Source organism: Mugil cephalus, chromosome 1, assembly GCF_022458985.1.
Source record: "Mugil cephalus isolate CIBA_MC_2020 chromosome 1, CIBA_Mcephalus_1.1, whole genome shotgun sequence".
NCBI lineage: Eukaryota > Metazoa > Chordata > Actinopteri > Mugiliformes > Mugilidae > Mugil > Mugil cephalus.
The window spans coordinates 3,530,190-3,557,630 of record NC_061770.1 but is presented as its reverse complement, the minus strand read 5'-3'; the positions used below and the strand labels follow the sequence as shown (position 1 = coordinate 3,557,630).

The following is a 27,441-nucleotide window of genomic DNA, read 5'->3' as shown; positions in this document are numbered from 1 at the left end:
ACTGATAACTGTGTGGCTGATGTCTTCCAGTGTCATAATCACTAGCTCACTAGTCCCATTTGAAGGCAGCAATGGAGTATGACTCTTTTTAGAGCACAATTGTAAGACTTCCATCAGCTATGATTGGACAGTTGTCATGTGTGCTGAAATGGTAAATTGATTCATTGATTGGTCTATCCACAGAAAATTTACATAATGGACTCGACTGGTAAATGACGAAACAAGCAATATGAAGCTGTCTCCGTGTTGTCTTTTCTGGCATATTATTACTGAAAGAATCAACTGAAATATAATTGAGCAATAGATCCATAATGAATCACACTTGAAGAGCTTCTGCACCATCAGTACTACTACTGTAACATCAAGTACTGTATGAGCACTCCCAGCTAGGTGCCTTTATGAATGCACAAATAGACGGATGAACTGACACTGGAGGTGAGATTGTGCTTTTCAAACTGCCTAACGATGCGCCAAGGATTTTATGAATTCATCACATTCCATCACCCTCTGCCACTTCCCTCTGTCCCTCCCCGTCTCTCCGCCTCTGTCCAAAGATAGATGGATCACAGCCTGTACTGGAACAGCTGTCACGCCCGGCTCTCTCTGTCGCTCTGTTTCACACATAATGGTTTTATATATAGACATGAAGCTGACTACTTGTGATGTAACATGGTTTAAGTGGGTACTGAGAGGATGAAATGTTGGGCGAATGTGATAAAAGTCAACAGTATCGACACGGAATATCAACAATATGGCTTACTCTGTAGTACTCACCGTCCTGTAATTCATTGGATTTACATAAAATGTGTCCTCTGCTTTTTCTCTGTAATTTTTCTGTGAATCTAAATATTTCTGGTTTCATGGTTGCGTGGGTAGAGGCTGTAAATGTCAACCACTATCACATGTACGTAATCTGCAGGAAGAGAGATACCAACATCTGTGTTAGAAAAACAAAAATAATCAAACAAACAAAAATATCTTCCGAGCTGCCATTTATATACAGTGATGATCTGTAACTTCTCTCAGTAACAAAAACTTGTCTTTAGCTAAAACTTCTATTTAGCTGTTAAGTCAGAAGATAATATTATCCAATAGTCCAAGATCTTTCAATGTAAAACTATGGATGAAGCTTTTTGAGATATTTGAGCAAGCTAATGCTAATCTTTACTTGTATAAATGTGCTGAAAAATCTCAATGTCCACAGTGACCAAAACACAAGTTCATTTGGGCTTGTCAGCCTTTGAAGACCCTTTTGTGTGTGATTGTGAATGATTTCAAAAACAGCCTTTATCGGTCTGTGCTGCTACAAGCTGATCCTGCACTTCTCTTTTTCGTGACAAACAGAGAAGAGAACTTCAGCTAAGCAGTAGGCAGTCAATAATTCTACAGAGAGCCACACTTTGTAAGCACATTAAAGAACAATACGCTCACCTCCAAGGCTGCCTGTAAGACCAGAGATGCTTATCTGTTTTAGCAGAGTCATCGTCCTCCAACATAAAGCCATAGTGACGGACGGAACCACTGCAGAGTGCTGAGGTAGATACAATTATAGCTTAAATAGTGGTATGTGTCAGATTTCTGCCTCAGTATGAAAGATTAGACCAGATTGGCAAAATCGTAGGAAGCTAAAATACTCTTAATACAAAAAGCATCTATAAACACAATTGTGACTGTTCTTTAAAAATGCAATTCTATTGCAGTCTCACTCAAAATGCTTTTAGCCACAAATGACATTTTAAAACAATAAAGGACTCTAGCTGCTGAGCTGGTTTTTTGAAATGTGCAAAGCCAGATGGTGTGGTAAATTCATTTTAGGTGTCAGATCCTACATTTGACCACCACCGTGAAGTCTCTGTCAGGCTTCCCTCCTCCACCAGAAGACATGCATGTTTCAGTAAATGTGAGGGATACATTACACCAAAACATCATAACCATCATGAGGCATGAAATAGTCTCAGAATGTGGCCTGTTCTCACAGCAGTGTTGGCTAGTGTTAAAGCTAGGTTTAAAAAGTAGATTTTCCCTTTCTAAATGATTGTCACTGGAAAGCTACAATGCTTCTTCGATTCTCACAAAACTGTTTTGGCACTACAAATCTTGCAAGATTAGTCCACGTGTGAGGGAGATTCCAAACTTGACAGAAGCTCCAACCCTTGCACCAGGCCTGAAAGCTGATTGGATTTAAAAAGTATAACAACAGTAGAGCTTCTAAGAAGCAAAGTCATAAGCAAGATGTGCCAACGAGTGGTAAAATATTGTGGATATACCCAAATTCTGTGAAACCAATAGCAATACTAGGATCAGTTTTAAGTAAAATTGGCTTCATATTGAGATGTGTTAGCATAAATTTATACTGAATTTAATCAAATTGGGACCTTATGAATCAGACTTCAATCCATTCAAGAAGCCAGTAACAATATCCAGCCTAGCCAGTTCCTCCTTTAAGTCCTGTAAGTTGTGAAACATAGCTGGCATAGATTGGACATGTATGTGCAGGGGGGTAGTCATGCTTTACAACACACTTTGAAAACTTTCCACGGTAATATCCAGTCTGGCTTGTTTCTTCTTAGCTTACAAATGTTTGCCATTTCTAGCATTGGTGCTAAAGTGTGCTACCTCAGTACTTTGTAGTGTTGTTTTCAGGGTTTCTTGTTGTTGAGCTGTCTTTGTTAGGTACAACCATATTTGTACACATTTGTATATGTAGTACCAGCAACCTGCAAATTATGAGGTTTTATGTATCTCGTAGCCACAAAGTTTTATTGTCACCCATTCGGACTGCTGCGCACCAATACTGCTGGGTGCCAGATGTGCAGTGCTGTCGGGTAGGAGGTTTACACAGTACACAGAGGTTTATATTATTGAGTAGAGAGAAAAAAATAACAAGGGAGAAGGGATAGAAAAGAAATTCTCTTTAATTTTTATGACCACAACAGCTATGTTCTAACTTTACCTTAACATTGACTTATGTCAAAGGTTGTTCATAAAACACACACAAACACACTCTTTCTGTCAACTTGCTGCATGTTTTACAGCTCTGATAACATCTACAGGGAGGAAAGTCGTTGAAGGGATGACCGTTATGGAAACAACACAGCTGTGTGTGTTTGTGTGTGTGTAGCCCAAGTGCAGACAAGAGGATGAACAAGAGGAACAAGACTCCAGTTGTTGAGCGCAATCGAACGCACACACAACCACACACAGTGTGCATGAAAAAGACCCTTTTGATGACTAACTGCCACTTGTAGAATGATATGGCTATTTGCCCTGTGGCCTGTGTGTGCCTGTGTGTGTCGTGTATTTTGTAGAGTGCGGGTAAAGGCACAGTTAAGAAACCCTCATTTTCTCTGCTTCTGCTGGTGTGGTGTTTTTTTTCCTTCTCTCTTGATACCATACTCCCTCTGTCACACACTCCCTTTACATTTACACACATCCTCTCCCATCTCGGCAGCACCCCGGCTGAATATTAATTACATCCTATAGCTTGGTTGGTGGGTGTGCTTCCATGGTGTTAAATTCCTTCACGTGTCCCTTTTAACACAAGAAGAATACAGCATTTATTAGGAGTCAAAGGCTGACAAAGGAGTGTTGAAGAGGAGGGGAGGCCAGTATAGAAGTGAGAAGGAGGACCTAGGCGGGGGAGGAACAGAGAAACAGGGAGATACACCTGCTTGGGAGAGATAAACCAATCTGATAATTGCCTGACCTCCCTGAGATCTAACCACTGTGGGTGGAACTAGGATATGTGCCCTTGATTTTCTGGTGCAGAATGCATATTTAAGCTACCAGGACCTATAACCTACAACACCAGATTGTGCAGCATAGTGACACTAGTTTCCTTACCCTTTCGTCCTTTACGTCCTGTGTGTGTGGAGTCCTGAAAGCCCTAAAGCACTTTAGTGGCATGTGAGCACATTGAGCAGCTTTGACTCAATGTAGTTATTGGTGGGTGATTTGTTTTCACCTGTAGGTATCTGTTTTCAGTTGACATGGATGTGTGGACGTGTAACAATCTGCCAACTCAGAAAAACCTTAAACTGCAGTTCCTCTAGTGAGAAACTTTAGGCTGCTCCACTTTAAAATACCCAACCTTACAGCAGAAATGAACAATACTGCCAAGATGGAGATGGCTGGAGCCTCCATACTGAGCTTCAAAACTGGGCTGTGAATCCCAGGTACACAAACTTTGGACCACAAAGTCCACGTTGGTCAGGGCGAGAACATATCCGGGCGTTCGGGTCGTACTTGGCCGGATGCATACTTTGAAAGGGAACAGTACTTGGGCAGCAACATTTCACAAGACCAAGAGAACACGAGTACAGACAAGAATTAAATTCAATTCAGTTTTATTTGTATCGTGTCAAAAACGATACAAATTGTCTCAAGATACCTTACAAAACCCAGCCTCAACCCCCAGAGAAAGCACAAAGGCGACGTTGACAAAGACAAACTCCTTTTAACAGAATGAAATCTTTAGCAGGACTCAGCTCCTCTGCAGGGACCCATCTCCTTGAGGCCCAAAAAAGAAAAAGAGAGAATGCATATTGATAAATGCCCCTGCTCTTCAGAAATACCATGGGTGATGTCACAGAGGGTTCATCTATCTCTATATGCTAACCTCAACTCCAACCCATACCAACAAGTCTGCTAAAAGGTTAAGCTTGTAGATTCAAAAGGGACTTGGTTGGGGTTTAGTACAGATCATGGTTTGGGTTTACATAACATGGTTGACCTGAATAGAAAACCATATTTTCATAATGCTAGAGAGTTATCGTTTCTAAAGATGCACACTGAGATTCATCTTGGTTGTTAAATGCAGCTCTACTTTGCTACACTTACACTGTTCTCATTGCGTCATTTTGAGCCACAGCCGGCAGCTGCTTCCAGAGGAAAAACTATGAAAACGTGCGTAACACTACCTGCTCAGCACCAAACCGAGTTAGCAAGCAGCTGACGAAAACAATGGGTCTTTTACTGCAGCTGCTGAAGAGACAGATATTTCCCTGAGTTGGCGAAGTGTGACTAATATTAATTGATTCTATGAAATAATTATTTCTATTTCCCAATTTGTCTATATTATATTGATACGTTGATATATCGCAGTGTTTGCATGTAATCAGAGATGAGTGGTGGTTGAACAACACAAATAATTACATAGAACCAAGAAGTACTGAAAACGACTCAAAGAAAATAGGAAAATTACCAGAGCACAAGAGGAGCTGTCAAGGACCAACGGAGACACAAGAATCTGAATGACGGAGAAGAAGAACTACACAGTGTACACACATATCAAAAACATGAATTGGAGCATGGTGGAACTCAGGGAGCAATTGGGTAGAGTGAGAGTGGGCAGTACAGAGGGGCATTGTGGGACTCAGCTGCACACTGGCTCTGGTTCAAGCACACACACAAAGACACAAACATACACACACACTTTCATACTCGGGCATACAGACACACAGTAAATCCACACAATAACAAATTGTGCTCAAGAGAGATGATGCAGGCTGGCAGGAGGACACAAATTGTACAAGTGAGAAACAAACTACAAATACACACACACACAAAAAGATACACATGTAGACAGCCTCTCGTACACAGTTGGATAAATCATCTTTCTCACACAGTGATTACAGTACTGCAGTCATTACTTCCACATTCTTTTACAAAGCTGTATAATTATGTCTTAACTCTTATATTTTGAAGATGGTATTCAGATCAGTAAGATATACACTAATACAGTATAGACGTACAGAGCCACAACTTTATGGCCACTGACAGGAGTAAGTAAATAACATTAACCATCTTGCAACAATTCAGTGTTCTGCTGGGAGACTTAGCATCCATATGGATGTTACTTAGACTTGTACCACCCACCTAGACCAGACCAGACACCCCCACCCTATAGCAATGACACTCCTTGATGGCAGCAGACATCCCCAGCAGGATGCAGCCTGACACTGACACACACAGAAACTGTTTAGGAACAACTCAAAAAAAAAAACATGAACAACAGCACGAGGTGTTGACCTGGCCTCCAAATTGACCAGAACACAAATTGATAAAATATCTGTGGGATGATCCACAGAGGCCCCTCCCCTCAACCCATAGGATCCAAAGGCCCCCACTAACAATCAGACACCACAGGACACCTTCAGAAGGTCCATGACCATTCTCTGAGTCATAACTATTTTTGGGGCACAAGGGAGACACACACAATATTAGGAAGGTGGTCATAATGTTATGTCTGATTATTGTATAGTGTTGGCATAAAGGAAGAATCGATCAATATAAACTCAGACATTAAACTCTTCATCCCCCTAGACTAATTCAGTGCTGGGGTTAATGGAGTTTAAGTACATTTATGAGCTAGTGAGTGACTGATTTAACTCAAGTACTTTTCCCTAATGCTGGATAAATTCTTTAAGTCAGCTCCTGATGGGAATCATTACAGTCTCATTTCATCAAATCAAACATGGTCTAAAATGAATGTCCTCATATTTAGTCTCCGCTGAGCCAAAGTGATCAGCTCAAAGTTTAAACGCATATTTATTAAGCTGTTGACATCTTTGTTACCTCCTGAGGTCTTATCCAGGGGATGAAGGAAGGAAAACAAAAGAAGACAGTTCCCGGGATAGGAAAACACAGAGACTGGATACTATGTGTAAAATAATTATTCTTTATTTAAAATATCTCAGATGAAAAACCTTAACTGAAAACACTGGCAGTAAACCAGACCAGAACCAACAACCACAAACAAACACTCACACGCCAACACTCAACCATCAGCCATGGGAATCTCTGATGGAACAACTTAACTAAAAACATCACCACACCTGAGCGTAAGACATCTGGCAACAAAATTAACCAGAAACACCACAACGTCCACCATTTATTTCTCTCTCTCTCTCTCTCTCTCTCCGGGTAGCACCTCTCCTGCACTCTTTAACCATGATCAGCTGATTGCCTGAGTGGAACCAGCTGGGATCAGCTGGAGGAAGGAGTGTGGAGAAAGATACACAAACACACCATAATAACTACAATGGCACTAGGGCCGTAACAATCTATTAGCCACATTTTAATTACCAAATACCCTGGTACGTAAACATGTGTTCACTTAAATAGGTTTTGTATTAACTGTGGGACTCATTATCTGCTGTTATATGGTCAAACTATCATTTATTCACTGAGTTTGTGTATTATGCTTTAATCCGTTTAGAGCTAACATATTAATTAACTGATTAATTTATTATTCTGATTATTGATTTGCCAGATTTCAAGCAGATATGGCCATCATGACCATTCTTTTCCAAAGTGAGGATTTATTTATCGTAATGGTCATTTTGTATTTTTATGGTATGTGTCATCCATCATTTATAGTTTTTTGCAAATTAAAGATTCTTCCAAAATGTCCACTGCTGGTGTAAAGTCTATAGCAGAGAACGGAAAAGAAAACGTGAATACATTAGAGAATCTGTTTAGGTGTTTAGCTATGTTCAGTTTTCTTTTTCTTTATGTATTGTTTAGTACATCATGATGTTAAGGCAAAAAAAAATAAAAAATCCCACATCATTTCTTTTTCATTGCATACAGTTATGAAAACTTATTTCAAAAGAAGAAGAAAAATCCAACCAAAACAACAACAACAACAACAAAAATTGTTTAAGTTTGGTTTAGGATTTAAAGCCCTTGTTTTTGCATCAATACTTTCACAATGGTGAAGGAGAACGAGTAAAGCGGCATTGTCAATCAAATGTAAACCCTTGACGCTGACATTCTCTGGGATTATTTCTAATACCACTGTACAGATATTCAAACTGGCAGTTAAAATCTCACCTTCAGCTCTTGAGTCATTTCAGCCGAGTGCATTAGCCTGTTGTAACCAGACTCCCCTCTTATCAGCATGTGAGTGTGGCAATACGCCATTTGGATTTCATTATGGGGCATGTTTCAACAATTAGCCCTACAACCGCACACACCCATTTTGTGGATAGCAAATGCAACCCCATGTTGCTCAGATGACATGTGATTTACGTTGCTTTAACTCTTCCGTCCATCACATAAAAACTGCCTTTGATTATGATTTGATTGAACCGGGCAGGCTTATCTAGAACGTGATCAGTTCCTACCAGACCAACTTTTTGCCACAAAGAAATTAAAATCTAGGTGAATTAGTTTCAAGGCTTGCAAAGTATTGCAAAGTTCTCCAACTTTTAAAGATCTGCTTCCCTGCACACACATGTCCAATCTTCCCTGTGTACTTGCTGCTGAACGCATGAAAGGGTTGACTTTCGTTTGACTCTTTGACATGAGAAACTTTTAATGAATAAGTGCCCTTGGGGGGAAACAATCAGACTTTCATAAGATCACATTATGTATAAAATATCAGCTCCTGCCATAGTGGCATAAATTATCTCCCTGCTCTATTAGATCAGAAAGTTCCTGCTGATAGACAATACACCTCACAGAGCCAGCTAAAATAACCAGCCGTGAACTGGTCCTGTTTACACTGGCAGCGTTCCTAGAACATTTGACATGGTTGGAAATGTTTTTAACTAGAGCCAAGATTCTCTCTTTTACTTTAACAGAGATTAGTAATGTAGAAATGAATCTCCTGAGTAATATCCCATGATGACAGTTCAAAGGTTACTGTTGTCACCTTGGCAAAGTTAGATCAGCTTACACCAAGAGAAATATTCTTAATTCCTCTTGGAGTTTGGGAATATGAATTGCACACAGTTGTACTCTTACATGGCGGGAAATGGTACTACGTTTGAAAACAGGGTATCCGCGGGGTCTTGAGAATAATTAAAGGTTGATAATTCAATTTTGGGGAGATTAAGACCCTTAAAAAGTATTAAAACATTTTATCATGACTTTATGAGGTCTTAAAATTTGAAGGGATTTTGGGGTTAAATTTTGCGTTTGAGTCCTAAAACACTGAAAAAGCTTGTGAATTTATTCTTTTATTAAAACACAAAGATAAACCTGTAACATAAAAACGACTACTATGGGTGCGTTCGTAAACTGTCTCTGAGGAAATTCAGAGGCACAAACGACGTTTCGAAAGAGCACAGAGCACCCCGAGTGTGCCCTGGCGCTCTCGGTGCATATTACCAACACACCCTATGTCACGGCGCTAGCCCATTGATTGTTTATAGTAGCTATCCATTGCTAGCTAATATATACAGTCAATGGTCGCGCCACCACAACCTAGTATTAACGTTACACCGCTACTAGCAACCGCACCCGAAGCGACAGCTAAGACCTTAGCTAGTAGGACTGTCTCCTCATCTTTACCGACATCAGGTTGGCTCTGGGTGGCACAACAACGCTGCGTGTTAACTAGTTTTCAGTTTATGCAAGTGTACTAGCGTTTAGACTAAACATGTGTCCAAACTTTGTCTTCGATTTATTCTCGTAGCCTATTTGAATTCTGTATGTAGAGATGTAGTGACATTAAACGGTTATTGTGACCAACATTATTACGGTTTTAATGATAATACATTTTTGAAATGTTATTACTAACTGTCTGAGTACTAACTGAATTTTACCGTGTTTTATCATGACACCTGTAATCGTTACATCGCTAGTTGTATGATACTGGTCTATAGTCTTTATCGTAAACTAAAACTGTTCAGTTAAAGGTGTCACTGATGTAAATGGTTACAGTTCGAAGTGGTGGTGAGGTATTAAAAAATATTGAGACGGTCTTGAAAAGGTATTGAAATTAACTCCAGTCCTGTATACGCCCTCGAAAAGTAAACGCATGAAAGCAATTTGAGTGATGGTAAAACACCTAAAGCTAAACTCATCTTCCTTCATCCCTCCCTTTTCACTCTCTCAGGTGGCGAAGGACGTCTCCATCCGTCTCCATAGCCAGCTGGACAGCGTGGAGAAGAAGAGGAGTCGCCTGGAGCAGGAGAACGAGGATCTGAGGGTCCGACTGCAAGACCTGGAGGTTGCCAGACAGGTCCTACAGCAGGAGATTGACAAGGTAGGATGCAGATAAGTGTGGAACCAAATCAGGTCTGGCCAGGCCAGATTAGATTTGAATAGAATCAATATATTCATAGAGGAATTCCTCACTCTAACAACTCACACTATACTGCCCAGCAATTTAGTAAGCTTCTCCTGTTGAAGCGGTTTATGAAGCTACAATTTCAGATTCTTTGTCTACTTGAGTTTTGACCTCATTAGAAACTTCAGCTAAACACTGAATTCCAGGGAGATCCTTGTTTTGCCTGTCATCCTTTTGCCCCCTTTGAAGAAAACTATGTTTACTGAACTTGGTTTGTCTAGAATCCTCAGAAGATTGCGTCTCTTGAGCTCGTTCAGTGTTGACTTCCTTTCTGCCACTCTGCCGCCACTCCAGGGACTTCTTGTTATACACAGTGCAACCAGTAAAACACTGCAAAGAAAACAAAGAAATTGCATGTTACAGGCAGCTGAAGTGAAAATGAATAACATCCCCTCCTTTTAGTGGGAGATAAGTATAAATAAATTGATGGGGCACCGAGATTAGCTTTGTGAAAAGCTGACCTCTGCAAAAAGCAGAAAATAAGGCCTCATCTTTCTATCCTATCCTTTCATTCTCCCTTCCCACTGGTGATTGTCTGTTTTCCCCAACGTCTGATGGTCTAGTGGTCACGGCCTTGGCCCAGAACCAGGGTCCTGATGTGGGTCAGGGTTGGATGGATGGCTGCGTTGCTGGCTGGGGATCTGGGTTTGTCCTCTCTGGTCTTGGTGGACTGTGTGTTCCCTCGATGCCACTGCCAGTTTGTGGTTGGTGAGCGGCTGGAACATGGCTGAGAGGGACGTTCAGTGTTTGTCATCACTCTGTTCTTTGCCTTTCTCTTCGACTGATGAGCTTAAGATGGAGTCTAATGTCAGCGGGCAGATTGATGCTACATCCATAGTGGTGCAAGTCTAGCACCTTGATGTGATGATTCATTTACCACTCAATTTTTATCATATCTTCGTTTTGTAGAATTTAAAAGCTATCATTCATCTAACATATATCCTCAAAAAAGACAACGCAAATTTTTTTTTTAGTTAGAATTACTGAAATGTTAGGTGAGGAGGCAGACATGAGCTGTTAGTGAAGCTGCAGGCGAAGGCTACGATCACTTCTCAGAGAGGTAACCAACTACTTTCACTGTGCTTTGTTGTTCACAAACTCATGATGAAATGATGACAGTTATTTCCAGGCTTCTTCATTAAAATGACAATAGTTACTTCTGCTTCCACCTGTCATATTAGTGTATTGTTGATCCAGATGATGGGTGTGCTGAGGGGTTCTCTGGCTCTTTGCTCACTGGCTGACTAACATGGTTTCATAAGTCGTGTTTGGCTCTGTTGTGCAGAGTTATGCTAACCCTTCAGTGAACAGAGTTCTTCACATAGCTGATATGATTCAGACAACTCCTCACAGGAATGTCTCACTCATCTGTGGCTCGCATTTGATGAGACAATGCAAACAAGACAATGAAAAAGCAGAGATAACACGATATTTGCTTAAAAAAAAAAACAGCGTGATAAAAAATGAACAGACTAGATAGAGAGCCATTTAACCACAAAGACACGCAACCAATGAAGGCTTTGATAATTATTCAGGTGTAAAGGAGGCTTGTGAATTATTGACTGCGGGGAGGCTGCAGCCAACAGTCTGCACTGACATTGATATTCTTTAAAAAGCACAGTTATGTGCTGCACTGGCTAGACTTTTACTTTGCTGCTGCAGGCTGTCAATATTACATCGGGAACTTACCTTGTGCAAAACAAACTTTAAAACTTTTAAGCTGCAAAGAACATAACTTAAAACTAAAAGTGACTAAAAATCCTACCTCCATGCAATAATACTTATCTCCTCAGTTCTATGGTAGTATTATATGAATACTGTTTATTAGTTAGCATATTACTACGTTGTGTAAGACGATCAGTATGCTATTTTCTTGATAATTCTTATTGCAAAACCATTATCCAATTTGTACTGGATAATCAAATGTACTGGTATAAACAGCTATGGAGGCTACTGGTGCATGCTGCATGTTCATTATTAGCACTGACATTGGCTTTTTATATGCTGTCGTTTAGCATAGACTTAGCTGCATTTCATCACATTATTTGCTGCTTCTTTGCTAACAACTGAAAATGTGTCAACATGGCAAATTCAAGTTGATACAGTTGTACTTTCCTTTCCTGCCTCACCACTGGTACCCCTCTCTCTTAGTGACAGATAGCAAGATAGCAGGATGAGATAGGGCAGCGATAGTAATATGCTAGTTTCCTCCATTTTTAACACTTTGGTGATCACCCCAAAGCCACTCAGTTTTTTTTCTCATTCAGTTTTTATTAAACATAAACATAAAAAATGTTAAAATTACAATTTTAAATGAACCCACTCCCCATCCCCAACCCCAACCCCCACCCCATCCCACTCTCCTCCACCTTCCAACCAACCAAGTAGCGTTCCATATTCAAAAAGCATGCACTTATCACTGCAAAGGATCTGTTAAATCAGATATGAGGGGTCTCCATCACAGGGCCATAATCCTTTCTGCTGCAGTTAAGCCAGCCAACCAGATTATTCATGTTTTTCATTAAGTGACAGGGCTGAGAGTCATCATTTAAAAGATGTACTAGCTTCAGTCACCTTCTCCCAGAATTCAGCAACCCCTGGACATTCCCAAACAAGATGTACAAAGGAGCCAATGGTTCCATGAGGGCAGAATGAACAAAATGGGCCATGAGCCAGGTGTTTAGCCATTAGGCGTCTAATTTTCAGTATTAAATATGCTCTTTGACAAAATTTTAGATGTATACATGGATAGTTTGGGCTTTTCAAAACTCTAAAAACATTTTGCCAAATAGTTTTCCTGTCCAAATCCCACTCCAAGTCAGTCATAATGTTTGGGTTACTTTAACTAAACTTTAACTTCAAATGAAAGTCATGAGTGCACGGTTACGAAATATAAGGCATCCAAACTGTAACATTAGCCGTAAGAGAACATCATGAGAACATAGGGAACAGTCGGTGTCTAGCAGCCTCAGAGTTATCAAGCTAACCAGCGGCTAACTTAATAATAAAATGCAAAGGCAAGTTTATGAGGCCATTGGAAATATCAACATTATCTTCAAAAATATTATGAGATTACAAGCATAACCTGTTACTCACATGTTAGCTTGCTGAATTGTAGATAATGAGGCTAGTGGCTCATAGACGAGTTGCCTAAAGCAGCAGCAGCAGCAGTTTGATTTAAAAGCATCACTGACCACATGGGTTCGTTCAGTCTGATGTTGTATATATTGTATACATCATTATCTTACTTTGAAGTTGTATTCCATACTGTGAACTATTATCTTTGCACATGGTGTGTTTGTGTAGGCGCAGGCTACATTTAAGACACTATTAGACCTGAAAACAAACACAGTCTTGTATCTTCATTATGAGGGAGTCAATAAGGAGGAGAGATGTCTTCTCTCTTAATTTTCCTTCACAGCCCACCTTCCCCTCCGCCATCACTCCTCTGCTCCCTCCACCTCTGTCTCCCGATATATTACCACCTACCATTCTTTCTTTCTCCCTCCCTCCTGCTGCTCCCTAAGAGACACAGAGGAATGCTGATGCGGGGATTTCTTTTTCCGTCTCCCTCCTCTGTCCGTCTCCTCCTCCTGCTCCAGCCTGTCCTCCCCCTCTCTCTCCATCATACCAAAATCCTCACTCCCCCTCTCTCCCTCTCATACCTCGCCATTTTTGTCTCCTCTGCCGCTCTCCCCTCTCTCTTTTCCCCTGCTCTCATCTTCCCTTCCCTCTCCAGAACAATCGATCCACTCCAGCTGTTTGACCTTTGAACAAGGCAAGGTTGGATTTGATGAAAGGAGCAATGGGTTAGAGTTAAAGAAGGATAGAAGGAGGGGGAGATAGAAAGTCTTGGATGGATGAATGGATGGATGGATGGATGGATGTGTACCATCCAGGTGTTGTGTCATCTGAAGGTGAGGATGCTCGACTGTGGGGAGGATTGATTGAAGGGACGGTGTAAAAAAAATGGTGGTCAGAGAGATAATGAAGTTGAGGGAAGGTTGAAGGCTTCAGGATGTCAGCATGCTGTCATTTATGAGCCTTACACAGAAACATTTGTGCACAAGACAAATCTGGAACATGCCAAACATCCCTTTGCCCTTTGCCTACTTCTCGTCTTTTCAACAGGGAAAGCTGGACTCTGGTCTTTATCTGTTCCCGTGCTCCCTTGTGCAAATCACAATAACTGGCTAATAACCGGACAACGCTGTATTTTTTGTTAGTTAATATGGATTCAAAATTGATGTATCTTCCCTAATCTTTACTAGGAAGCAGTGCAGCATGCGTCTGTTGCTTCTTGACATAAGCTTTGTCCCTTTTCTTGACAAAAAGGGTTACATCTTCCTTTTTACATGCTCACGCTGTGATAAGCAGAACATCAATATTACTGTTTCTGCTGGGCTCCCAGCTTGAATCATTCTTTGTTCGTGGAGCACAGTAGAAGTTGACCACAAACGCTTTTATTCCAGCTGTGACCACACTGCCCCAAGGTAACTGTACACAAAGAGAACTGGAGAGGCTAAAAGAAACATGGTTGGTTGGCTACTTGAATAATTCAGATGACAAATAGAAAAGAGAGAAACAAAGAAATAAAGGGACAGAGAACAAAGAGGGAAATGACTGGAAAGACATGGAGGGAAATTATGGAGTGAGGGACTGCAGGAAAGACAAAAAAAGGACAAGATGAAGATGGAGCATGTACCATGTGGGGTCTTGGTAGGAGGCCTGGCAAAGGACGAGATAACAGCTTTAACTGGGTAAAAATCCTTAGTGACTAGAAGGTGAAGAGAAAAATGCAGCATTTTATTCACTGACTCAGTATTTTATTCTCTTTGTTTCTCCACTTTTTCAACCTTTGTTCTTTATTTTAGTCTCAGGTAGATGTAGATTCACTGTCTCTCCACCTCTCTCTTCATGTATTTAAATCCATGTTTCCCTTGAAGGTCATTCAAGAGGTTCCTGTGTGTGTACATAGTGATTTAGAATTAGTCCATTGTGGATGATAAGGTCACGCTGTCTGCTTAGGCACATACACACATTTTTCCCATGGCACTGCTGTCAAGAAGCAGACTCATTCCTTTTGTTGTTTTATTGCAAGAGTAAATACAAATATGTGCACATGTTACGAGTACCATGGAACCTCTACTAGACGTCAGTAGTATCTGAGTAGTTCATTTTCCTGGTATTTTAGGTCCATTTTTTTGAAAACAATTTCAAAATATTCATGACTCACCCGGCACTCGGGGGCATATACAGCTCATACATGTGTGGGCGTCGCCTGCTCAGGTCATTGGAGCTTACCAATCAGAATAATAAACGCTGGGAAAGACTGACTTAATCTGAGTGAAAAGTCACAGACACAAGCCAGTGGAAATACAAGGTTTTTGGGTTTATTTGCTGTGATCAACCTTAATAAGTTGACAGCATGCTGGAGTCAGGTATAGAAGGATTTAAACCATTCCAGAAGAATAACAAGGTGACATAATGTAAAGAGCTGTTTAAACTGCTCTACCTCACATCTATTATCTTATTGGTATTGTGTTGTAGAACTTTATATTTGCTAGTTAAGAAAGAAGCAGGCCTAGTTTAAAGTGGACTGTTGAATATTTAGGGAATATCACACGAGGGAGTAACTTTAGACACAAACTGTTCCCACAAGACTGTTTCCTCCCAGTCGGATACCTTTAATGCCTCTCTCTCTCCCTCGCTCTCCCTCTCTCCCTAATTTTCCCATCTTGCTGAAGGAAACTGTTCCCTGTTATTCCTGACTTTCAGGAAGTGCTGCCTATTGTTTGCAGCGAGTTGAGGGATGTCGGGCAAGGGTAGCTGGAGACTTTGCAGTGTGTATTTGTGGCTGTGTCTGCATGTTTAAGGGGGAACATGCTGTATGTTACAGACCTGAATTCACCCTTTAAACATGAGGGTTTTTTAATGGATGAGGTGTAGTTGTAGATTATTTGTGGTGAATTAGTAGTTCAGTGCATTTCCTGTTTCATGTGTCCCATTCCAGTGCTTACGTAAAAACAAAGAGAAAAGTGGTGCAACTAACTGTATCTTAAATGTGAATTTTCAGGTCATATATTATGTCACGAGGGAAAGATCCTACTTGGATTATCACAGTAATGTAATTCAGCTAAACAGCACAGCATCAGTTCTTTATTCACCTCCATATTCACTTTACAAGCAGGTCGTGACAGGCCATCTCAGACCAGTGGGACACAATGAAGCTGTTTATTTTCTGCAGGGACCGGCGTGTTGTTAAATGGGTCAGGGCATCAAAACGTTCCGGGTTTAAAGTTAGCTTTATCTGGGTCACAGTGATTGATTAGAGCGAAGATAGTCTTAGAAGAACTGAGGGGAAAATGAGCCACATAACAACCCCACTCCACAGAGGACACATGTGTGTAATAGATAGATAGATAGATAGATAGATAGATAGATAGATAGATAGATAGATAGATAGATAGATAGATAGATAGATAGATAGATAGATAGAATAAGAAGAGCGACCGTTAGAAAATGAGGAATGGAAAAAGGAAAGGAATGGATGCAAAAAGAAACTGAGAGGAGGAGAGGAAAGTCAGGGGAAGACAAGGGGAATCACGCCAGAAGGGTTTCTGGGTCGATGAGAGCTTCACGGATACCAGCGGGACAGACACAATACACACTCACACATACACACTTGTACTTGTTCATACGATAGGTACACACACATATACTGTGGTGTAGGAGAGCAGGGAGTCCTTTGGGAACACACACACGCACACACACACACACACAAAGAGACCGAAAGGGAAAGAACAGATCAACAGTACAAGGGCAAACTAAAGAAAATATGTCAGTGCTACAACATTAATATCAGACAAAGAGCACATGCAACGATCAGACATAACATTATGACCACCATATTGTGTAGGTCTTGTTTGTGCCTCCAAAACAGTCGTGACTCATCAGAGAATTGACATGGGCCTACTGAGGGTGTCCTGTGATGTCTGGTAATATAATGCTGTTAGTGGGGTCTTTGGGTGCTATGGGTTCAGGGTAGGGGCCTCTGTGGATCAGACTTGTTCCAGTGAATCCTGTGGGGGACAGGGGCCTATTTCAGGCATGAGGCAGGGCATAAACTAGACAGGTTGGCAGCCTATCAGCGCTACCAGAAAGACAAAGAACCATTTGCATGTCACATCCACAGCCAATTAACCTAAGATGCATGTCTTTGGACTGTGAGAGCGAGCTGCAGGACCTGCAGGAACCCACACAGGCACACCACTGTGCAACCATATTAAATAAATGAAATAGATGGCATTAGCTTTAGATACCTAATAACCTGTAGCAAAGTGCGTGGGTTATCTCATTCCTCATATAAATTTTCTTTGCAGATTAGAACTCTAACTCTCTATTCATCACTATTTAATTTTCAGCTATCAACTGAGAGTTTTCCTTCACAAGATGGTCTCAAGATATGAGCAAACATTAGAAGGATCCATCTTCTGTTTTGCCAGTTAAATTTCTAAAAACTAATTCTGCTCTCTTTGATTCACACCCACTAATCTGGACAGATTCTCATCATTTCTCCACCATAAAATCAATTGTCGAGAATCTCTTACAGGCTCAGGGTAAGATCAGAGCTAACATAACTTGTCTTTGCTTTTGTAAGCTGGCGTTGTGTTTGCCTCTGCCACATGTTCCCTTTACTCACCGCCAATATTTGTGCTCAAATTTTCAGGAGTGGAACATCTTTTAGGAGCCCGTAGGGAGTCGAGGGGTAATTTCATGCCTCAATAGCTGTAACATGAGTATCTCTGACATGCCCCACACACTGAAAAGCCCAGGACCGGTCGAGTCACTGATGGAGGCGCTATGAGAGGACTGGGGTGCAATATTACTGTAAACACACACAGCAAGGGCAAGAACAGAAGACTGGAGGGCAGAAATAAGGAGGGGGGTAGGATGGGTGAATATCAGGAGTGAGAGAGGGAGGGATGAATGAGTACAAACGTTAAGTGATAGAGACCCTGCAGGGAAATGTAGCCAGATAAGAACACAAACATATTCTTTGTCTTTTGCACAATCTTTCTCCTGTCTGCTGCTTTAATTAAGTATGATTTATCCAGATGTCATTCACATGTTTTCATGGACAACACTACAGACCAGTCAGAACGTTAAGTGATAGAGACCCAGAATAGAAATGCGTCATGTCACCCGGAGGAGTGTTAACATTTGACACTCTTTCATCATATTGGGTCAGAAAATGACACATAACTAGATGATGCGCTGGGAGGTTGGAGACTGTCTTTTCTGCTTAACAGTGGCAAACTGAATAACAAGGAGCGATGTGTTTAAAGGTGTAAAAAGGCCATCTTCTGACATGTAGTTGCGGCTGAGTGAGCGACATTAAAAGCTGCTGTAAAATCCCCAATAAATGCTCACCTCTGACTTCACATCACTTTATCTGAGTGCTAATGCATGACCAGAAAATGACTCCGTGAACCGCTGCTGCGTTACCCTTGTCAGATGTATCCCACCAAGAAACAGTGCTGGTAGCTTCGCTTACACATTTTTATAAAAGCCCTTTAACTAGTTTTGAAAAAGTTTTGTGCCATCTAAAACTTCTGGGCAGCAGTGACAGCAGGCCACACATGTATGCTGATGTAAGTGACTGAGCTCCTGCTCTATCATAAGCAGACACTTCCTCGGGCACACAAGCAACCGCAGCACAAATGTGAGGAAAATGTCAAATGTAATTGCATCTGCTGTTCCTCTGCAGCAGGTGGACCGTTCAGTGCCTCCGTGGAAGATGGAGGCTGTCATATTTCTGTTAGCGTGAGTGGCAACAAGTCTGGAAATATCAAAAGGCGAAAACCTGCCCCGATCAATTTTCACTTAAGTTCAGAACAAAAGCAGAGAGCAGTCAATTAATATTCAATACTGACAATGTCCACGGTGACTGGATGTCAAAAAGGACATTGTTAACACTGAATATTATAGGATTATGTGCATACTCTTATTGATAATGTGCTTAATGGTTTTTTATTTTATAGGATATATGTTTCTTTATTGATATAACAGGAGTGAAGAGCAGGATGCTAAGAGGGAATTGATGGGAGTTAAATGGAAAGCCCACACCCTCATAAGCTTCAGGCAGGGCATCTGTATGTGTGTGCTGGGTGGAACTGGCATAATGGATCTCTGAGTGGACAGGCACCTTTGAGTGGGTTGGTGGATCACGACGCAGTACACAAACAGACTGATGGAGAGCAGATGGATGAAGGAGGGCAGCAGGGACGTCGTCTCCCTCTCACCCATTAGAAGGTTTACAGCCTTTAAAAGCTGACTGGAGTGCAGATTATCTCACCTGTGGTTTCCCTCTGCTCTCTGTGGGGGGGCCATTGTGTCTGGAGATAACACACAGTCACGCATGTACACATCCAGACACAAAGAGGACCATACTGTCTGTTGATTGCCTCATACTGTATGTGGATCAGAACCAGATTGGCCTCTCGAGGCTGCATCATGTGCTTCACTGTCCTCTGTGTGTGTGTTTTTCTATTATTATTTAAATATGTGTTGCTTTAGACTGTGTTGCTGAGCATCTGTCAGCTCATAAATTGTACATGAATTATATGTTGTGACGTCAGCGGTAATCTGCTCATCTCTGCTGTCTGAGAACGGTCCAAACACAGCAGTAGGGATCTGGATAATTGCTGGGTCTGTGTCTGTTAAAGCTGTGGCTTTGTGATTTTGATTAAATGCTCTGTGTTAAACCGAACAGTTATATACACAGAGCAGCAGTCCTCACACGGCTTTATGTGTAACACATTTTGACTTGTCACAGTGGAAAGGTGCACAAGTGAAAAATTGTGATAGCTGTGATTGATTAGCTTTAGGATCCAGGTATTGCCAGGTTTTAGTAAGAGAAGGACTAAACAGTGGACAGCAATGTTCCCAAACTGCACTTACATTTCTTGAGGAATTTCATTTTGTTCCAGAGGATAGTTTCTTAAATGTAAATATTCTCCTAATTTAAAAATGGAGGAAAAAATGGAGTTGTCATTACTTTAACGTTGTTATCTGAGTGGTCCAGTCTGCTTGAGATCAAATTATGCTGCACGTGGCCCCTCAACTAAAGCACTCTCCTCTCCTCTATATCCGCTGTACGTGTGGCACCATTTTTGAAATCCCCTTTGCAGTGAACACAACAACAAACCGCATGCTAAGAAATGTCAGGTTTTGACAAAGGTTGGATTGTGCAATGAGGCACATCTGCTTGGTTATTTTGCTGAGAGGTTGTACAGACACATAGTGGCTTTACGAGGTCTGATTATCTGACACTGTCAGTCAGCGTTTGTCGCATGTTTTTCCTCTCGCACACACCAGAGCAACAATCAATAGCAGCGCCATTAATTTCACCAGTGCACGGCTCACAGCTTATAGCAGGTTTTACCTGCGGCACTGATGATTGAACTGTACAATACTTAGCCTTAGTATTGACAAACAAACATCAATATTGTGCTTTATCGACGTTTTCTTTATGGGAACGTGCCAATGTGCCACCAAGTTTGCCCCGGACACTACTTTCCAAGTGTTACATTGTTGCATCCTGGGAGCAGCACCTCTGTAGACAACTGGGATTGAAGATGCATGAAAAGCCGGAGGGACTACTTCCTTTACGCTAGTCACAGTGAGTGTCTGATTATTCAAGACCAGGAAACCCTAAATGTTGGCATCACATTGGTTGCCCCCCACCTAGTCAATCCATTTCATTACATAAATGAAAAAATCTACATATTTGTGGCACAAGAGGAAAGGTTGTTTGATTATCAGTCTGTATAGGATTTATCCTCCCAGGACCATGAATACAAATACAAAATACTTTTATTTTTCACTGTTATTTTTTCTCCAGAGGCAGTTCAACCCTTAACTCCGTGTTGTACATTGAATGTTTTCTGTAATGACAGCGTGATATGAACCTGCTTTCACAAGCAGTGAGACTTGTAAGATTTAAACGTGAGCCCAATTTCAGTGTAATGTGATCGAAACCTACTTGGATAATTGTTAATCCGCTCAGCAGACTGTTCTGCTGCTCCGGCCTGTGTGTAGCTTCACTAGGTTCTCACTGTGGAGTGGATAAAGCGGCTGGAGGCAGCCATCCCCGCCTCCAGCCAAATCAATAAAGGCATTTAAATTTTTTAAAAGGATAGAGTGCCTTCGAATTTAATGGCTTCACAGCTATTCTAAGTGAAAATGTCACGGTCTTCAGTGAGCTCCTGTGGCACAGACATGTAGCAACAGAACCTGAACGTCGGTTATTTTAATGGCCCCTTTTACTTACTTACTTATAAATTCATGGACAGTTTCATAATGGGAATTATTTCAGCCCCTTTGGTATTGATATGTTAAGTCTTCACTGTTGCAGTTAGACTTCTTTCCTTGTCTTAATTCATCAGGTCTCAGACTTATCGAAATGCTTTGAATTCTTCGTTGAAGCGCTGCAGTTGACTTAGTCACTGCATCAGGACGACACTAAACATGTGCATTTCAGTGACTTGTGACACAGAGTTTTGTTCTTGGTGTATGATAATGATATATGAAAACGCTTGGATGTGGTTGCTCATTTGTATTCCCTCGCGGTGCATTTCAGGTGAGGAGTGTTGAGCTGTGGAGATGAGCCGTGCACAGAATCCCAATGCTTTCTCTTTGTCCACTTCGATATGGTGGTTTGAAAAAAAGACAAGTGATTTTCCTGATTTCAAATCAGGAAAATGGTGTAGAAACCACTAACTACCAAACATATTTCAATGTACAGTATCAATATTAGATTTTACTTTGGTCGTGCTGCAGTCATAGCTGGAGGCCACATACTCCACAGAGGTTCAAATCGGCTCAGTCATCTTCTCTGATCTCTTTCAGCACATTCTAAACCTTTTTTCCTGTTAAGTATTGGCCTCTTGAATCACTGCAGAGGTTTTAAGACGGTGCTTTTAATAACTTACACATGGTGGGCGATGAAAGTGGTTCTGTTTTTATCCTGCCACAGAGTCACTGGACTCTCCTGTGTTCTTCCTGTTTTCTTCCTCTTCCTCCTGTGTTCTTGGAAGTTTTAAGTGAAAGTTAAATAAAAAAAATAATAACCATATATATTAGTGTGAAAATAATGACTCAGCATTTGTGTCTTTCTATTAATGTTCCTAACCAAGTGACAAACTCTACACTGTATTGATGTGCTGTATATCAATACAGTATATTAGCGTATTGCATGTATAACATATACTGCACCATAATACTACTAGGTTCTCAGACATAAAAGTTTGACCTAGTCTGACCGTTTTTTCAACTCCATCTACCAGGGATGAAAATAAGAGACCTACAAAAGGTCAAATATTTTCAGCAGAAATCCAGAAAACAAGACTTCACAGTAAACTGTAATAAAATCAATATTTGTTTGCCGGGGGCAGTTCTTTGACAAAGGGGGCAGCTTGTCATGTTGGTGTTTATTACCAGAGAATAAAGGCTTTATAATATTTAATGGATGGGCGGTGGATGTTGAGACTTATTACTGATGGAAAATAAATGTAATGTCTGTTGGGTATTGACGTTGCTCTACGGCCTCAGCACTGAGCTGCACAAAACCACAGCCAGGAGATTAACGTGGTCTGCAGCGGCAGGTCATTTGTAAAACACCCAACAGTGTTACCAGAGTGTGTGTGTGTTTGTCTTTTCTGTTCCATGTCTCCTCCAGGTTCTCTGTCTTTTACTCTCTCTTTCCCTCTCCGTTCCCATCCTTTCTCCTCCCACTTTCCCTCCCTCTGTCTCGTTCCACTTCTCCTCCTGCCCACTCTGCATCTCCCTCTTCCTGGGTCTGAAGCGAGGCCTGGTGACATCATCACTGCGCTGCCGGCCCTTGTTGTGATGTGGAAGTGGAGACGTGGAAAATGAGAGGCTGGCACCTCCCGCTGATGCTAGTCTGGCTGCAGCTCAGTTACTATGGCTACAGTGCCGGTGTCATTTGTGTTGCCATAGTTACACGGCTACTATGATTTCCCACAGCAGCTGAGAGCCTGGCAGAGAAAGCTCAGCGCTGTAAACACCGTAGTGATTATTTCTTGTTAGAGGTGCCAGACCAGTGGCCAATATTTTTTCTTGAAGGGTGATTAATTAGGGTGAGAGATTTTACCGTTAAACTAATAGATTATTGTAATCATGTTTAAGTGTTCAACTATGTGCAATGATATTTTGCACAAGCCAGTGTCTGTGGAGCTATAGTTTACCTTGAGCTTCAGTTGAGCAGCCGACTCTTTCCGGAGCTTTCAACCACATGATACACTCAACAAAGAAACCAGTGTCTGTGGCACAAATGCTCTTCATCATATTAGCACCTCAGTGTCTTCTCTCAACATTATTACTTGCTCCCTTCAGTGACTTTAAAGAATCTTAAGCTGCCCCCTCAGGCCTGCTGTAAAGGGAAGATTACATGATATTACAGCTGATCTGATGGCATGTCTGTTCATAGCAATTCAGTGTCAGTCTTTCATAGCTGTGTGCCTGTGTTGCATAATTCACAGTCCCTCACATTCATCGTGAGCTCATTAGTTTGGATCAGTGCCGCTCCGTCATGTTTTGACAGGATGGTTTGTGCATCCCCCCTTCACCATTTCTTCTTTCACTCTATCTGTACATTTTTAGAAAAGGGTTTAGCGTTGTCGTTTGAGGGTGAGTTGAATCACATCTAATCTCATGAAAGTCTGTGAAGGAGTAACCAAATGTTGCATCTGCAGGTTTTGTCCGATACAAGTGTGAAGCAGGTCTTCTACGGTCTCAAAAAGACACTTTTACATTCATGGTTTTGTTGTATTATCCATCAGTGTTATCAAAAGAGTTAAATCTCCTGTCCTGTGTCTTGAAATGCTTCTGCTCTTTTATTTTATTCATTTATTTATTTTTTGCTGCTCAAATGCGGACATCGCCATTTCAATACATATACGAAGAATAAGAAGTAACAGTTTGTTCTGTCCAGATCAAGAGATAGATCTGTTGTCCCCATGAGGACACAAACATTTTTGTCTGTGTGAGGCCTCAGCGTGGCAGGTTTGGCCTGAAAATTGAATTTAAACATGACCCAGTTGCGTGTTTGTGTTTGAGTGAGCGCGTCCCCGACGTCTTACCCGAACTAGAATCAATACTGATTCAATTCAGAGACATTTGTCACCACCTCAAACATCCTTGTAGCCCTCAGACTGACTGTGGCAGCAGCGGTTTGGGCCAAAACACAAAAATCTAAAAGCAAAGAGACACAGATGTTGTATTCTAAACTGGTTAGTTATTAAATGATCCTCATATAGTAATCCCGCTGGGCACGTGTGAAGTTTAAGTGATATGATTTTTTTCTTTAATGAGAGTCAGATGATTAAATGATGAGAAGCATGCAGCTTTGCAAAACATTCTGTTTGTTTTAGTGTGTGGTTAACGTCAATCCAAAGTTTCCTATTTATTAAATCTTTACTTTTTATCAAGGAGCATACACTGAACCCTAAATAGAGGAAATGCACATGTAGGACACAGAGTATTCTAAGAGAAACTTATAATTAAATATGAATGGTATGTCTTGATCCAGTAGTTTCTCTAAAAGACCTAGCTCGGGGTTAGGGGAAAGAAGAAGAAAGAACATTCGGAAATGTCTGAGGACAGCCACCCACTGGCTACAAAGGAATTTCATACCTTTGAGGGCTTTTTGCCAGATGCATTCCCAGTATTGTTCTTACTACTACTACTACTACTACTGTGAGTGTTGTTTTTCCTGTTTACTTCCTGGTGAGAGGAGGTCGTTTCTTCGTGGAACAGTCCAGGGTCTTACCCAGTCATCCAGTGCTGAAAGAATCACTGGCTGGTTAATGGGGCAGAATGGATCTGTGGGTATCTGCAGCTCGTCTGAGCATGGAAGACGTGCTCTAATGTAATCACACACTGACTGAGTGGTTGAAAGATTATTATATGATGGCCCGGGTGGTGCTTGTGGAACGAGTGGTTGCGCAACTGCCTGAAGAGGAAAGTGGCTTCAAGTGTCCCTGTGTTAACACGTATCGTGGAGGAGAGCGTAGGCGAGGGGATGAAAGGAAGGAGAAGTCGAAAAAGACGAATGATGACAAGAAGGAAATAATGACTGTGACTACATGAGCTGACTGGGAGAAGGCAACAGTAGCAGACCAGGGATTTAGGTAATTACCAGCCTGGTCCTTAATTTCAGTTTAGTTTACATTTAAATGCTGCACTCTAGCGTGGATGATCTATGCCAAACCTCATGTGCCAGATAGTTTATCTTAATTATTAATGAACCTCTCCAATCAGGCTTACCACCATCAAGGAGGACCGTCCTCACATGGAGGAAACGCAGCCAACTACAAGCAGTCAGTGTCATGGCTGTGCAGTTAGCCTGTCAGGAGACGGTCCTTGGGATTTTTTGTAAGGAAAATTTAAATGTAAAAGTGAAAACGTCCAGCACACCCCTATAGCTGCCAATAGTTCCTCACAGGACATTGACCTGGTCCTCACAGCTGTGGATTAGTCACAGCCTTTTTGTGATCTTTCAAATCTGCCCCAGGAGATGAGTAAAGCAGAAGACGAACAGTGGGATATGCCATGTATGATCTTTAGAGGAAGGGGGGAAAAAAATTTTTTTTATTTGTGAGTTTGTGCAACTCTCTCATTCAGCAGCACCAATATATTTGTGTGTCTGTTAAATGTGCAAAGACACCATGTGACACCCAGAGATTTGTCTTTTTGTTGGTTTTATGAGGAGTTGCCAATTAAACTGTTAAGAACAAGAACACATTAACTGTGATTTAACAAAAGTCGCCTGACCCAGAAAACATTCTGATATATAAACGCCTGCACAGTGAGAGAAAACTGGACATAGGACATGTTAATTACACCTCTCCAAGGCCCTAAGGGAGTTTTTGTATTTATTTGAAGCACCAGATATAGCAGCAGCCAGTATGTGGTTACAGTAGCTCATTCATTTCTATTGAACTAGAGAGGGTAGTGGTGTGACAGCCAGATTACAAGAAAGACGAGTGAAAAACATGGAAACGGAGCGAGCATGAAGAGCAGTGGTACAGAAACAGAAAGGTGAGAAGAAGGTGAAGGCATGTAGACTGTATAAGATGGCACATGTGAAAGAAGAGAGAGGTGTGTGTGGTTTGTGGGATGGACATGCCCAGTGGAGTGGATGACTCTGTAATCCTACAGTAAGGGAGATTTATCTTTGTCCTTTTGTGTGATGGCAGAGGACACTGGTGGACCATTATAGAGAGCACAATTTCATCAGGAGACCACCACGACGCTCTAGACTCCAGCCCATACAAGAATCTCTTAAAGAGCCTCCGGGATGTTTTATAATGTAGAGACTTTTACTCAGAGCAATTAATAACATGTGAGTGAACATGGTGGTTTCACTTCTTTCTCAAGGACAAAGTACATGCACTCTGGTGGTCACATATCAGCTGTTATCACATGAGCCCCATACCGCAGACGACACCTGACCACAGCTAGGTGATACATGCCACTGTTCAGGCTCTTTTCATTGTGGTGGTTTTGGTGGGATTCTGCTGTTAAAGCATCATCTCTGCTTCCTTCTGCCTGTTGGTGTTGCAACAAGCAAAGTTAATTAGTTAATTGATTCAGCATTCACGCCACAGAACATACATCCATCTTTATTTGTTTCCGTGGGTTTAGCAGAATACTGGCATGTTGAAAGAAATCATCAATCAGGCTATTTTTTGCAGTAACTTGTGGTCAACATTGTCACTGTCAAAAAGGTACCAGGGCATCTTAATAGAGCAGCACCATGCTCTCAGTTCTCTTGCTATGATATAATAATGAGTAATGGGTAATCAATATAAAATGTGACATAGAAATAGCTAAGTGAAATGGAAGATTGGCAACTCGTGCCATACCTTGGCAGGGGTAAAATGCTGTTGTCTGTTTTTGAAATATAAGCAAGAAGCCTTTCAGACACTGTCAACCGCTTTAAAGTAAAGAATAGAGTACTGTACAGTGGCTCAGGATTGCAATCCTGCACTCATTTGATGCCCTTCAGTCCCACCATCTTGTAAGATCCATGGGCTGCTCTTCAAAAACATTTCCATTCCCCCTAGAAGCTGCATAGTTTGCCTGAAATGTGAAATGCCTGCTGTAAATGTGAAAGTGAAAGGCATCCTTTGTAAGTGTCCTGTTGTCAAGGTGAGCCTCATGAAGGTTTGTCCTCTCCAGCTACAGAACAGAATAAATCCCCCATTGTGAATGCCTGCAGTCAGCCACTGTGTCAGTGAGTGTTGTGTGTGGTCAGGGTTAGATGGGAGAGG

At 41.4% G+C, this 27,441-nt stretch overlaps 1 protein-coding gene across 4 annotated transcripts in view; it reads left to right on the top strand.

Moving 5' to 3' along the window:
- Positions 1 to 27,441, top strand: part of soga1 (suppressor of glucose, autophagy associated 1) — an 88,573-nt gene that overhangs the window by 12,664 nt on the left and 48,468 nt on the right. For all 4 annotated transcript variants that reach the window (XM_047577671.1, XM_047577654.1, XM_047577663.1 and 1 more), the window contains exon 4: positions 9,848 to 9,997. In XM_047577671.1, coding sequence (XP_047433627.1) covers positions 9,848 to 9,997 — 150 coding nt within the window. The remainder of the gene's footprint in view (positions 1 to 9,847; positions 9,998 to 27,441) is intronic.